This window comes from Ceratotherium simum, chromosome 5 (genome assembly GCF_057802395.1).
Source record: "Ceratotherium simum simum isolate JZ-2026a chromosome 5, ASM5780239v1, whole genome shotgun sequence".
In the NCBI taxonomy this organism is placed as follows: Eukaryota; Metazoa; Chordata; class Mammalia; order Perissodactyla; family Rhinocerotidae; genus Ceratotherium; species Ceratotherium simum.
The window spans coordinates 58,237,311-58,250,157 of record NC_141904.1 but is presented as its reverse complement, the minus strand read 5'-3'; the positions used below and the strand labels follow the sequence as shown (position 1 = coordinate 58,250,157).

Here is a 12,847-nt window from a genome sequence, read left to right as displayed (position 1 = left end):
CAGGTGCAGTGCTAAGGGCTGTAGATGTACATTCTCTTTATACCTTAGAACTCAGTAAGGCAGAGCATTTTATTACCACATTTTGCATATGGACCACGGGCTCCTAGAGGTGAAACAGCTTGCTGGGTCAGCTAGCTCTCAAGCTAAGACTCAGACCCATGAGCAAGCACATCACCTGGACGGTGTTACAGCCGCTTCCATGAGAGCAAAACCAGGAAAGAAAGAAATGGGAGCAAAGGACATACTAAGAGACAAAAAGGAAGGATTAAAGAAAGAGAGGAAGGGCAAAGTTTAAAAAATAGATCCATTAGTCAAACAGGACAAAAGGGAAAGTAGGGGAAGACGTCAAGAATAGTTGGCACTTGATTCCTATCCTTAAAGGAAGCTTGGCTGGAAGACCCAGAAATGCCTCTGGCCCATGGTTCCTACCCGGCAGCTCTCAAAACCCAGGTCACCTCTTCTAAAAACAGCCCATTAGCTACAAGGTATCTTTGACCAATTTCAGGGCATATTCCCATCCACCTCTGCCCTTCCAAAATAATTAGGTCACTTCTTCCTCCAGTCTGAGGGGGCCACCACAGGTCCAGGAATTAGGAGGAGGGAGGAGAAGTGGAGGAGGAGGAGAAGGGGAAGGGGGAGGACGAAGAAGGGAAGGAGGAAGGTGTCAACCACCATTCATGGGGTACTGACTGTATGCCAAGGACAGGGCCAACTGCTTTATAAGGATTGTATCATTTAATCTTCAACACCACCAAGAGTGGGGTACTATTACAGCCTGGGACGCTGAACCTCAGAGAGGTTAAGAATTTGCCCCAAGTCTCCCAGTGAGTAAGTAGCAGGATCTAACTGACCCATACTCTTAAGCACCCTCAGGAAGGGGTTTCCATTCCGTCTCTTTTTCCTCAAACAAGGCCAAGTCTGGATGATCCCACAGGCCCGGTGTCTTGAGGGCTGCTGAGAAAACGATGTCTCCAAAAAACCAATACCATGAAGACCTTAGGGCTGCATATTCAGACTTCTAGCAGTTCCCAGGCAGGCAAGGGTGAACCAAGCTGTACACCTACATTCTGTTAGGGGCATATTTGAGACATATTTAAACTGCTAATGGAGCTGAGCAACTGAAAGGTAAGTGAATTTCTATGCTGGGCTAACCGTGAGATAAGATCACAATAGTTACCAAACATAATAACTATTATTGAGACTCTGGCAGGACCAGTAACGGTTGGTCCTGAAAACTTTTAAAAGACAGAAAATGGCTGGAACACCCCCACTCTGTGGTTGACCAAAACATATTTCTAGACCAAGGGAGACTTGCAAACCACAATGAGCCTCAACTAAGACCTCCAATTTTAATGCTACCCACAGCTCGGCAACAACTCAAGGATGAATCTTGTTACAACCATCCAAAATGTATGACCAAAATGATCTCACAAAACATTTCCAGTCCACAGCCTCTTTTTCCCTGAGAAAATGCATCTCCCTCTTCCCCATTCTGATCAAAAGGCAACGTAAAACTTCCTAAAAGTAGAAAAAGATTTGTTAAGATTCTTCACAGGTGATGTGTTTTTTCTTTGCATTTCTCTATGTTCTTGCAAGTTTTTAATAAAGAACTACAAATGCAACATTTTAATGTCAAAAAAAACTTATTAGAAGTGAATTTCAAAGACATGCTGAGCTGATGGCTTTCTTTTGGGGTTTAAAATCTAAGGCAAGGGTTGGAGTCGCAGTCTGCTGCGTACTCACTGGCTGAACCAAGCGTGCCTCATTTCCTCATCTGCATAATGGGGATTACAACAAACAACTACATCGCAGGGTTGCAATGAGGTTTCATTTAGCTATTGCTGAAAAGCATTTATCACAATGCCTAGTACTGGTAGGTGCTCAATACATATTCACTATTATTAATGAAACTATTACTATGATTATAGTGACTCTCAATAGCTTCCTTTTATATTCATTTTCTGAGCCTCAAATGGCAACTTGGAAAAGGCCTTGTTCTCTGACAGTTGAAGTAAATCATAGATGCTTAGAGAATAACTTTGAAGTGCTGAGTTCTTTCAGTTTACATTCACTGTCCCCAAAAACAAGGTGTGCCACGGAGACCCCAGACCTAGTTGTCCACTACACATAATTCCCATTTCACTACTGACTGCAAAGAACCACTATTTTGCATTTTCTGAAGGCAAGTATACTGTAAACAAGTCAATGTGCCAGACTTATTATTCCATCCATCTATGCTAGAGGCTGTTTACTCATAATAATTAAATTATTCATTATATTCCTATTAAGTGCCAAGTTCGGAGCCACAGAGGGAACAAGAGACACAGCGCCCGCCCCTGCAGCAGCCATGATCCAGTGAGAGAGCAAGACTGGCAATTCAGGAAACCAGTACAGCTCAGTAACCTATGAAGAGGAATGGCATTGGGGGGGAGGGCTGTGGGTATCCAGGAGAGGGCCTGATGCCCTCAATCTCAGGTATGACTCCCCATGGATGTCAAACAAGAGTGCCAAGAAAAACAGACAGGAGAGGCAATTATGGTAAGAGACGCACTCTCCACAGGAAGCGTAAGGTGATACCTGGCTCATTTCCTGTACAGGACTCCCCGACAGGAAAGGCATTCCCCAGGTGCCAGCTTGCCTCCTTTAGTGGAGATAAAGAATGTGACAAGCCACCGCCCAGGTGCTTGCAAGCCAAGATCCACCAAGGCTCCTCCTCTCAGAATACTTTCTGGGCTCTGCCCTGGAGGGCTGGAAGCTCCACTGAGGGGCCCCCTGTCCCACCAGCAGCACATCCTTGGTCTTCCAGCCTCTGCCTCTTCTGACAAGGAATCTTATAAACAGAACCCAGAACTCGGTTCAATTAACAGAACCACCAGATGACAAAGGCCTTTTAGGGTCTGAGCCTAAAGGCCTCAGCACCCGAGGTCCCCTGGGGGGCAGGGCCTAGTCCCCGCCTCTGGAGGGCTTTACCCCACCAAGGGAACAATCACTTTGTTCTTGAGCAAGAAGCAGCACCCCACCCGTGCTCCCAACAGGCTGCAGAACGCCAAATAATTCTTGTTTCCCTGCAATATCTGATAAATCACTTCAGAGAGATACAGGGAAATCAGGTGATTCCCACAAGCACTGCAGGACCAGCAGGATAAGAACTTGATTATTTTCTTGAGCAGAGCAGGGGAGATGGAGGAATCTGATTTTAGCCACTGAGAATCCTTTCATACCCCAGCCTCCACAGGAGGTCTGCCTCTGCCTGAGCCACAAGCAGCACGAGGTTGAAAGTAACACCATTCCTGTTTGTCGAAGGGAAGCTGACTGCTGCCTGCCTTTTTTAATCTTAAAATCTGAATTTATGGGCTGCAGCAAATTTACATAGTCCCTGCCACAAATCCCCACCCATTTCCCTATAGCTCGAAAGCCAAAATTCCACACTGTGTTCCACATAATTCCAACCTCTTTGGTTGCCTTTATATCTGAACGGAAATTCCAGAAAAGTTGTCTGGCATGGCAAAAGCTGACCAGCCTTATGAAAATACCCAGAAAGGTGACCCATTTAGTCAAAAGAGCTTTCAGATCTCCATGAGAAAAGGAATTCATGCCAGCATAAAGGGCCTTCAGACAGGGAGAACAGGAGTGTTGTGTTAACACCCAGACCTTTCAACAAGCCAGCCCTGCGATTTCTGGGGAGACTGAGCACTGAATCCGTCAGCCAAACCAGCTTTCTCTCTCAGGAGTGCTGCGGGGTAAGCCCTCGGGGACACAAGTTCAGCTCTGGAGCACACAGCTCAGCGCTGCGGTGCCTGGCAAGGGGCCTGCCCACAAAGCTCCTTGAAGATGAACAGAGGAGCCGCTGGCTTGGATTGGAAGCAGGCAGCTGCTGTGCCAAGGCCGCCTACTGATCAAGGCAGAGGGCCAGCCAGGAAAGAAAGGTTCTGCTCACCAACAAACACAACCCAACATACCCTCCTGCCAGTTAATGTTTAAAGGTGGCAGAAGGAAAGGATGTGGGGTGAGTTCACTTGTGACAGAGCACAGCTGTGCCAACGGCGACTGTCACCAAGGATCTCCTGGCATACCTGGATCTCAACAAAACCCCACACACACACCCCAAGTGGTGTGTACTGCGAGCCCCACAGGACTGCCACCAAGAGGGATCCCAGGGGCACCTCCTCCTCACCTCTGGCTTCCAGGCCCCACAAAGGGGCTTTGCCTGGCTCCCAAAGCAGCCTTCAGCTGGTCCCTACTGTCCAGACCTGCAGTGAAATCACTGTCCCTGGGAACCAAACGAAGGCAGGGAGAGAACTAGAGAGATGTCTCCAGAACTGGAGAGAAGGCGCCAGCACCTCTATGGTGCTGGAAAAGGTAAGGCAAATGGCCCAAAACAAGTTTTGTTTTGTAGAAGGAAATTTCAATTTCACATTAATCAAGCTCAAATGAGTAAAGTTTGAAGCAAAATTAAAACAAAGAGAACCAAAGCAGTAGAAAGTCTCTCACTAAATATCTCTATTTTACTTTACAAGTGTGGGATCCAACTTGGACATAAAAAATACTTTACATCATAAACCAATATGACCTCGGTAAAATAATAATAAAAAAATACTTTACAGCTTGATGCAGGCAAGCATCGTGCCTGGCACGTGAAGTGAGGCAGATTTGAGCCTCAGTTTTCTCACCTGTAAAATGGAAATAGATATAAAGCCACACACTTTGCAGGGTTCATAATGAGCATTAGAAATAATAAAGGTAAGGCACTTGGGACAATGCTTAGACAGTAGGCACAGGAAAATGCTAGATATTATATTAGAGGATGTGTGTGCACCCTTCGACATTCGGTACCAAATGGTATCATCAGTGTGCACTCTTGGGACCAAGAACAGCCAAGGAATATGCAGGAGGACAAGTGTTCTCCTTGCCAGGCTGTCTCCCTATGCCAGGTTTTGAAGAAGGAGGAAGGGAGGAAGTCAGACGCTCTGTCAGAATAATTCAGCCTTACAGCCAGTCTCAACTAAGTGAAAAACAAACTGCATCTCTGCTTGTAGTACCAGAAACTCTTGACCAAGGACATTCTAATGCACAGGGACTGCTCAAAAGGGGATCACAGAAAGCAAATGTTCTTTGGTAAATTTTGTAATCAGACAATGGGTTTAAGTAAAATCCCAAATTGTTTCTATAACTTAACAGTTTGCAGAAGAGTGATGACAACCATCTACAACTTATCAAATAAACACACTTAAGACAACTGCTGAAACGCTCTTAGAAGGCAGCAACTTCAGATATAGCTCAGTATTTTTCTTGCAAAAAAAAATACTAATTTTCATAAATCTCAGTGGGCATGATTAAAATACCCAATAGTTCCATCCTTTATACCATGTATACCTACCCTTACCTACTGTTTTATTACTTTAGTCATAAACAGAACCATTTGGTTTTATAATCATCTTTCCCAAGAAGCTCTCCCCCCAGAACATGGACTCAATTTCCCAAGAACAGTGAGCCAGGCACCTTAAAATACAAGGCCACTTTCCAAGCCCCAGAAGAAAGTACTGTTGCTCATTATACAATAACCTGAGCCAATCTGGTGATTATTGAGCACGTTTAACGAATAACTAGATTTACAACAGAACTGTAAAATGGCTTCTAGTAGAATGTCATGAAAGGCAATTTTAATCATTGTAAGAGCAGGAAATAGCATGCATTTAGATTGAAATGGCTCATTCCATTGGAGTTTTTCATTTGGTTCAACTTATCGTTGGGGAAGGGATTATAATTATAGATCCACCTCCTTCACAGAGGATAACTAAAGATGAAAACTAAATGCAGAATAATAATATGGAAAGAAAGAAAAACAAAATGTAGAAACACAGGCCCTCAGGGGCCTATACATAGGGTATGTGCACCCCAAAGTCACACAAGATAATCCATTAGAGCACAGGAAAAACCAGATCTTAATATTTGGATTTGTCATCTAAAAAGAAACTAAGCTTTACTAATGTTTAATACTAACAGTGGTATATGCATATAGCTTATAAATAGACATATACAAGGAAGGGGCACATTCTAAACTTTTTACTGATAGGAATGACTGGAGCAACAGTTGAGAGGTCCCCAGATTAGCTGATCCATTTCGGCTGGGTTCACCTACCCACCCCCGAGCTTGCTCAAGGAAGATGTTTGGTTGGCAGCCTCCGCTCCAGACGGCCCTTTGTGAGCCAGCCCCTGCCCACCTCCCCACCACCCCTTTGACTTCCACCCGACACCCTCTTCTACTCCTGTGCTCACCCGGCTAATTGTCTGTTCATGGGCCTAATTCTAGCCAGGATTTAGGTCTCAGCTTAATGGCCCCTTCATCCAGGGAGCCCTCCAGAAGACCCACCCCAGCCTGAGGAAAGGTGCTCCTCCTTATCTTGATCTTGATCAAGTACAGCGTGGTCTGCAGACCCCAGCAACTGGGAGCTGGTTGGAAGTGCAGAATCTCAGCCTTCACCTCGACCTGCTGAATTAGACCTACACTCTTAACAAAATCCCCAGGGGATTTGTGTGTGCCTGAAGGTTTGAGAAGGACACTCCCTGGTTACTAGTCTCTCCTCCACGCTGAGCAGTGTGTGAGACAAGCTGGGCACATGACTCTCATTATTCCTGTGGCCCTAGCACTGGGCCTGGATCAGGAAAGGAAGAAAGAAAGGATCTTGAGAGGCGTCTCCATCAGAGGTTCCAAGCTGGGAGGAGGGAACAGCTAACACACCAGATGACAGTGGCAGGACTGGCCGGAGCACAGACAAAGTCCTGGACTTGGGTTCCAAAGCACGACAATATTAATAATGATAATACCGGCATTACACTATAACTTAACCTAATCAAATGCAATGCTATCAGCAACTCTAAGATAGGAACTATTAGTCTCCTCCACTTTGCAGATGGGGGAAGCTGAGGCTCAGAAAGTTAAGGCAGTGGACCAGTTGCAGAGCTCTTACGAGGCAGAGTGGGGGTTAGAATCCTGGCAGTCTAGCTTCAGGCCCACGCCCTGAACCATTCAGCTATATCTAGCGTAGCCTAGTGTGTGCTGACCATTTATAGGGAAAGCAGGATGACATGGTACCCCAGGCCATGGAGCCACTGCAGGCAGGGCCCAAAGGCTTCGAGTCTGAGCCATTCTCAACTAACCCATGACACTCGCCTCACAGTGCAGAACCAGGACCTTGGGGGTGGGGGTGGGGGACATAATTTGGCTCCAAATCAAAGCCCTCCTTCAGCACAAACTCTCCAAGAATGAAGGCAGCTGCTGACTGGCACGCTGGCTCTGCCGTTGCTGGAGGAGTTCCACAGAGGCCCAGCTGCCATCTGGAAGTGATTTGGCCCAAAGATTCCTGAACGGGGTGGGAGGTTGGAATGACCAGCCGCCCAGAGCTCCCGTCCAGCTCTCAGAAACAAAGTCAGTGTAAATGGGCCCCGGAGGCAGCCATAACATAACCAGGGGTCATCCACTTCCGGGCAGGGGACACCCTCTGGGCAATCCATAACTCTATTATAGCGAGCAGAATCAACATCAGCCAACCAAGCTGGTCACCTCAGTGCAGAGCCAATTTTAAATGTCCTTTCAGTGTGTGAAGCGTGACTTCAGAGAATATTATTAGACAGTACTTTATTTATTTAACAAACACTCACACAGCATTTACTAACTGCCACAAACTGTTCCAAGCACTTTAAAAAATATTAACTTGTTTCACTTTTATTTTTATTTTTTTTTTGTGAGGAAGATCAGCCCTGAGCTAACATCTGTGCTAATCCTCCTCTTTTTGCTGAGGAAGACCGGCTCTGAGCTAACATCTATTGCCCATCCTCCTCCTTTGCTTCCCTTTTTCTCCCCAAAGCCCCAGTAGATAGTTGTATGTCATAGTTGCACATCCTTCTAGTTGCTGTATGTGGGACGCGGCCTCAGCATGGCCGCAGAAGCGGTGCATCGGGTGCGCCCAGGATCCGAACCCGGGCCGCCAGTAGCGGAGCACGCGCACTCAACTGCTAAGCCACGGGGCCGGCCTATCTTGTTTCACTTTTATAACAACTTTTTAGGGAGGTAATTTTTACCCCCATTTTAGTGATAAGGAAACCAAGGCACAGAATTTCTTAATAGCTACTTAGTGGCACGTGGGATTTGAACCAAGAATCCTTGCTCTTTACTACAAGAGCCGCCTCTTACACTAATGTGTTACTTTGTTGCAAATGGCCCAGAACTTGTTAATTTTGACAAAGTATGTTACTTTGCTACTTTTTAAGCATTCTTTGGGTCTGAACTACTGTACATTGCCTAAAAGACACACTGGCATTTGCTAGGTACTTCAGGAAAGAGCAGAATTTAGGATTATTTGTACTGAATTTAGGTAGGGGTAGGACAAAAGGAAGGAAAAGGGGCTGAGTGGCACGGTGACCCACCACCCTGGAAACCTTGCTCAGTGACCCAACGTCTTGGGAACATGCACTCTGCCTGCTCTGGGGAGCTGGCCTGGCAGAGGCACCTTACGTAAACATTAGGGTCAGACCGCATCCTCTGAAAAGGAAAGAATTCCTTTCTCTGAAGGGATCAAACCAAAACACACCATCCAAACTTCCAGGCAGCCTTGATGGTCATTCTTGGGCTGGGAGACCCCTTTTTCTCCAAGTTGGCTGGGCTGCCCAGTGTCAGAAAGGTTTCTGGAAAAACAAGTAAATAAAACTGCCAGTTCCTGGCAGACAACTAAAATTAAATATGCTGAACCTCAGTATGAACTGCCCAGGATATAACAAGAAACTGAAGAAAATCTTCAACTTTTGGATAGAGCCGAGGATGGGCCCACTTTACAACGAATCACGAATGTGAATAAACTTCCAGGGCTGTCTTTCAGTGAATTCTAGGCAGAAAAGCCACAGTCCTCTGGCAGCTTTTGACCATCTCACGTCTCAGAGCGGGGCGCCTGTACACAACTCTAATGATTCCCGTAGTGTATATTGTTGGGAGTTATCCAACGTATACAAAACCCTATATTCGTTCAAAGATACCTTCCCACTTTATGGAGTAAAACGCCATCCACTGGGTAGCAGGAAATCTCCAAAACAAACAAACAAAAAACCAGCCGAGACAGGGCAGCCAGTCCCCCAACAAATTCACCTCGACACAAAACTGATTCCACTCACCTCCCGACATGACACTTCTCTCATGGGACCCTCCTCACAGTTCAGAGGATTAATCCTGTCACTCACCTAAGGCCATGAGATCCCTGCCTTATTCAAGGCCAGAGGCTCAGAGTGTAGGTGTCCAGCAGCCACCCCAACATCCCAGACTTGCAAAACGTAGTGTAACAGGGGCTTTCTGGTCAGGGGAAAGGGCCTGTATTTTACTCATTTCTGACCCTGGAAGGCAAGTCAGTTAAGGCTCAATTTCAACAACTGGGCAGACCTGGGTTGCAGTCACCATTTACCAGCTGAGTGACCTCTGCAAGTTACTTTACTCCTGTTTCCCCGTCTTTAAATAGAGATAATAATACTAATAACAACCACAGAATAATGGCAACCATTTTCTAAGCTTTTGGCCAGGACTGGGGCAAGCCCACAACCGGCCCAGTGACTCGCTGAAGCAGATCATTATATAGACAAGGAAAGTGAAACTCGAGGATTCAATGTGGCAATCAATGAGGTGATCAACAGAAAACACTTAACACCTAGTGGATGCCCCAAATTGGAGCTAATGTCATTGTCAGCACCATGCAAACACAGCAGAAACACTGAATACTTGAACTGAAGTCCAAGCTGGATGTGCCTTTTTTCTGAAGGGCAATTACCCAGAACAGCCCCAGGAGCAGAGGGAAGAGGCCTCAGTCATTACCCCCATGGGAGTCCTGGCACTTGGCAAGTCTCCCATCAGTCTCCAGAGGCTGGAAAACCTGTTTGCTGTGAGATTTTTCTGGAGAGTAACCAGGCAGCCAATGACAGGAGTCATAAATGTGGTCATATCCTTTGACCCAGGAATACCACTTTGGGGAATATGATCCAAGAAATAATTTAAAAGGAGAAAATAAAATAAAACAATGTAACTTGTGGTGGAAAGAGGTCCACAGCAAGAAGCTGCCAACAGCCCACAGGCCTGTAACCAGGGAAGGGGAAACTAACCCTGGAATGTCAGGACAGTGGAAGTCACTACGGCCTGGGTGTGTTCAGGAATGAAAATCATGAGTCAAGCAGAAAAATGTTAGGGACCAGGCAAAGTCTAGAATGAGACCCCCAAGTTCAGGGCACTGATGGCAAGCCATGCTGGATACAGCTGTAGCCTCTGTAAACAGTGAATTAGGCAGTCCAGGATTTTCTGGTGCTGTGGTTTGGTTTTTTTGTTTGTTTTGTTTTTTAAAGAGATTTCATGTCATGTTTGGATACTCCTGGTTTACTTTAAGTTTCTTTGTTCAGTTAATTAAATAAATACACATTTTTAAAACAAAGGAGAAGGGATCCAAGTTGAGCCCAGCCTTGAGATTCCTCAGAGGGGAAGCTGGTTTCTGAAAAGGAAAGAATTCCAGGAGAATTCTAAGCTTCTCCTTCCCCACTTACAGGAGATAGGCCCCCAAAAGATGACAACAGCATGCCATACAGCTTCCCTCTGCAGAGAAGCCACCCTTGATGGGGAGGCTGACTGGGCGGTGGCAGCTGCCTGAGCCCAGGAAGCAGGAAGCAGCCCTACCTGCCAGGACAGGTGTAGGGGAAGGCAAGGGAGAGGATGAGAAGACTCAGCCTAGAGGAAACCCCTTTTATGCTGGAGAAAGTCCAGCAGCCACACCCACCACCCTTTCTTCCAGTCAGGGAGAGTCACTATAAGGCCTAGTTTCCTCAGGAAGAGACCCTAGCTAGACCCAGGCCTGCGCCAGCTCCTCTCTGGCAAGATGCTCATCTGGCATAACTCACATGCACAATGTAGGTGTACACACATTCTCTACACACATACAAGTGCACATACACACTCACACGACACACCCCTTGCCCCCACCGTCACAGCCCACACCCTCAGGAGCTTTGTGACCCTCCTGGAAGTCCTCAACCAGCCCAGGTCATAGTGGGGACCTCATCCTCATTCTCCCTCCGGACTCAGGGGGAGAGGAACCCAACACCAACTCCCTCCCTCCTCTCAGGAAGACCCTGGTGTGGGGACGGCGGGGAGAGGAAGGCAAAGTCTCCCTGAATTGTCACCCACTTCCTTCAATTCTCAGCTGGACCCTCGCTAATTCCATGACCTTGGGAAAGTCAATTAACCCTCTGGACCCCCATGTCTGTAAAATGGGTCTAACGACACCCCAACTCGCGGGATGTGTAAAGACACAACTGAGAAGGCTGTGGCACACAAGGCGCACTGGTCTGGGCTCCCTACAGGGCGGCAATTACCATTCCCACCACCATCTCTCAGGTATAACTTCAGCGGCGAGAGCGGCTCATCCCGCGGCGCCGGGCCGGAGCCGAGCTGGGAGCAGAGGGAGCGAGAAGGACACACCCCCGCGACTCCCTTTCCTACCTCGGGGCCCACACCCATTCCGGAGACGGCGGGGGAGGGTGCAAGGGCCCCCTCTCCACCTGGGCGGGGAGGCCCCAGGCTCAGAGAACAGGACCTCCCCAGGTGCCCCCGCCTGGCCTCCGAGCCAACGCCCACTCGGCGGCCGCCAAGCGCACCGGCCTGGGCGCAGCGGGGCGAGCGCGCTGGAGAGAATCTGACTAAGGCCCCAATCCCGGGGACGGCGGACCAGAGGTTTCCAGTCCCCCAGCTCCCGCAGGGGCACCCCAGGTACAGAGAAATACCACAGCCCTAACCGTCCCCGTGCAGCCCCAACCCAAGCCCCCAACCCACAAACCCCCAGAGATGCACTGCCGGGGCACACGGCGGGGAGCTATCACACGAGGTCCCAGGCCAGGGGACGGCACCAGGGAGGGGGCCTAGGTCCCCTATGTCCCCACTCCCTCGGGGACGACGCCCCCCGGCCTCGGAGCCCACACCCAGCCCGCGGCTGCCGGGCGTGGGGGGGGGACGCGCCGCAGGGAGCCCCAGCCTTCTGCGGGGGCGGGATGGTACACCGCCCGCGCCTGGCCCGGCCAGGGCACTCACCGATGGACACGAGCTTGATGCTCTCACGGTCCAAGAACTCAAGTGCCACGGACACGTTCTCGAGCTGCATCTGGCGGAAGGTGGGCCGCTGGTGGTACTTGCGGTACATGCGCTTCTGGCTGAGCACCTCGAGCAGCGCGATGAGCCGCAGCCCGTCGCTCAGGTCGGTCTGCAGGTTCCCGATGCGTTTGTTCACGCACTTGAGGTGCTCATTGCACCAGCGCGTGAACGTGTTCTGCTGGATCTTCTTCCACGGCGCGTCCTCCGCCAGGTCCTTCTCGGTTACCGGCATCCTGGCGGCGGGGAGAGCGCAATGCGCAGCGAGCTGCCGGGGACTGGCGGCGGGAGGCCCAAGGGCCGGGGGAGCGAGAGCCGAAGCGGAGCGGGCGCGGGGCTCGAACTCGCTGCTACCGGAGCCGCGGCCGGTGCTGCTCTGCGGCCGCCTGCCCCTGGCCGCGCCAGGCGTCTGGCCGCGCGCCTGCGCACTGAGCCGACCCGCCCCCGATGCCCCGCCCCGTCCCAACCCTCGGGCGGGTGTTCCCAGGCCACGCTCGCCCCCAGCCGGCCGAAGTGTGCACTGCGCCCCGCATCTTCCGAGGCGTCCCGAGTCCCCGCGCTGTGTGCTCACGGGCTCGAAAAAAGGAAGCTAGGCGGGAGAAGAGCTGCGTAAGGAGAAAGTCACCCGGTCCCGGAGTGAGGGGACGTGCAGAGGTAGGGAGCTTGACAGAATGGGCGGGGACGGCG

General features: G+C 49.4%; 1 protein-coding gene across 6 annotated transcripts in view; it reads right to left on the bottom strand.

Annotated features, from left to right (window-relative positions):
• The window catches only part of FLNB (filamin B), a 137,090-nt gene extending 124,537 nt beyond the window's left edge, over nt 1-12,553 (bottom strand). For 5 of the 6 annotated variants that reach the window (XM_087431224.1, XM_087431225.1, XM_087431226.1 and 2 more), the window contains exon 1: nt 12,104-12,553. In XM_087431224.1, the coding sequence (XP_087287350.1) occupies nt 12,104-12,395 (292 nt within the window). In that variant the 5' untranslated portion in view covers nt 12,396-12,553. The remainder of the gene's footprint in view (nt 1-12,103) is intronic. The other variant, XM_004419858.3, reaches the window with a different exon arrangement.
• Between the last annotated feature and the right edge of the window lie 294 nt (nt 12,554-12,847).